The sequence below is a fragment of the Sprattus sprattus genome, assembly GCF_963457725.1.
Source record: "Sprattus sprattus genome assembly, chromosome: 12".
Classification (NCBI taxonomy): Eukaryota; Metazoa; Chordata; class Actinopteri; order Clupeiformes; family Clupeidae; genus Sprattus; species Sprattus sprattus.
The window spans coordinates 570,575-572,963 of record NC_137910.1 but is presented as its reverse complement, the minus strand read 5'-3'; the positions used below and the strand labels follow the sequence as shown (position 1 = coordinate 572,963).

Sequence of the window (2,389 nt, the reverse complement as noted above, 5' to 3'; positions counted from 1 at the left end):
GAGAGCACTGTTTGAATTCACGACCTGCTGACTCCATTTAGATCAATGCAACTAAGTGTGGTTGAAATGGGGGCTCACTTTAAGTCGCCCGGTTCACACATACAGTAGAGGCTGATTTGTGACACGTAAACACCCAAAAATACAAAGATCACATACTGGCAAGTAGGGGTGGGTATCGCCAACCACCTCGCGATACGATACGCATCCCGATACAGGGGTCGCGATACGATATGTATCGCGATACATGCGATACGTACGTATACGATACGTATCCCGATATTTTAGGCTTATAACAAAAAAAAATTGCCTGTAACTCCTTGACAGTACATCATAACATATTTCTCACCTCATGTGGATTCTACAGAAACTCTGCTTTCAAATTATACCATCAACTGGATGATGGGAAAAGTATGCAGGCAGGCACATGAACCAAGTAGACGCTGTACAAAGTGAAGTGAAGTATCGATACTGACGCCTCCGTATCGATACACGCATCGTAAAGAGGCCCGCGACGATGTATCCCCGTATCGATATTTTGAACACACCCCTACTGGCAAGCTTTAAATCAGGGGTCTCAAGCTCAGGCCCGTGGGCCAATTCCGGTCCCCCAAGCGATTTTATTACATTTTTATCCAGCCCGCGATGGAAAAAGTTCCATTGATTTTATTGGGCCACCACAACATTTACCGTAAAAATCTAGCCCCCCAATGACTAGACTGGACGCTCATCGCCCCCCGGGTAATTTGAGTTTGAGACCCCTGCTCTAAATGGTCAAAGGTAGACTGGAACTCCCTTATGTTCCCACTTGTTAAGCTCTTTTATTTTTCCGTCCCGCAGCTTCTGCTCCCATCGTGGACTGCAACCTGAGATTCCCCCACCCATCCTGGTACTGGGAGAACCTGATGAAGATCTGCGTCTTCATCTTCGCCTTCGTCATGCCCGTGTCCATCATCACCGTGTGCTACGGCCTGATGATCCTCCGCCTGAAGAGCGTGCGCATGCTGTCGGGCTCGCAGCAGAAGGATCGCAACCTGCGGCGCATCACGCGCATGGTCCTGGTGGTGGTGGCCGTCTTCATCGTGTGCTGGACGCCCATCCACATCTTCGTCATCATCATGGCGCTGGTGGCCATCCCTCCGTCTCTGCTGCAGACGGTCACCTGGCACTTCTGCATCGCGCTGGGTTACACCAACAGCTGCCTGAACCCCGTGCTCTACGCCTTCCTGGACGAGAACTTCAAGCGCTGCTTCCGCGAGTTCTGCATCCCGAGCCCTTCCGTGCTGGACCTCCAGAACTCCTCGCGGACTCGGAACCCGCCGGGCCGCGACGCCGCCCAGTCCAGCGGGCAGACAGTGGTACGGACCAACCAGCAGGTATGACTAGCCGTGGAGCTGTCGTCGGTGGGGGCGCCCGGGCAGCCCAGTGACGACATGAATTCAGAGCTCACGCAGGAGTCCACGGGGGTGTGAACCCCACAACTGCCGTGGCTGTCTGGTTCACATACTCACACTCTCACACACACACACACACACACACACACACACACACACACACACTCACACACACACACACACACACACACGCGTGCGCACACACACACACACACACACACACACTCATGTGTGCACACACACAAACATTCATAGAGCATACACACACACACACAAACACACACACACACACACACACTCATGTGTGCACACACACAAACATTCATAGAGCATACACACACACACACTCATAGAGCATACACACACACACTCACACACTCACTCATAGAGCATCCACACAGAGAGCCATGCAAAGCTGAATGGTGAAACAAGCTTTGGCTGCAGTCAGCTTGCAAGACCAGGAAGTCTTGCCCATCACATTTCTGACAGTTTCAACGTGAAGTGACCTAAGAATCCAAGAGTGACCATGGTTCATGACTGTGTTGAGTTTTTATTTCCACGAGGTGCAGCGTTGGTGAGGTTGTCATGCCTTATCATGAAAAGAAATATCATCGGTTGATCGGGGATAGAGATTCACCGAGCACGACAAACAAAGTGATTCACGCCTCAGCCTTCATAAAGATCCTTTGTGCCGTCTGCTCTTTCTGGCCTCTAAACAGAATGTCTGGTTCACTTTTTTGTTCGTGATTAGTGTTTACAAAACTTGAATGCTTGCTTTTTGTAATGAGAAACATAGTGCTGTCAAAATGAAGACTTTCGCATATGTAATGGTTAAAATATCTAACGGTATCCAGAGTACACCTGACACGGAGCTTAGTAGAATACACAAGTTTGCAACTTTATTGAGCACTTTACAAGCTTCAGACTTAAGAAGAAAAAAGCAATCGATTGACAGCACTAAAGAAACACTTGGAACACTTGCCATTGCTCTTCTGTTT

At 49.4% G+C, this 2,389-nt stretch overlaps 1 protein-coding gene across 1 annotated transcript in view; it reads left to right on the top strand.

Annotated features, from left to right (window-relative positions):
* oprm1 (opioid receptor, mu 1) overlaps positions 1-1,379 on the top strand; it is a gene marked incomplete at both ends in the record, with an annotated part of 23,040 nt that extends 21,661 nt beyond the window's left edge. The window contains one exon of the mRNA XM_080848406.1: positions 838-1,379. Coding sequence (XP_080704532.1) covers positions 838-1,379 — 542 coding nt within the window. The remainder of the gene's footprint in view (positions 1-837) is intronic.
* Between the last annotated feature and the right edge of the window lie 1,010 nt (positions 1,380-2,389).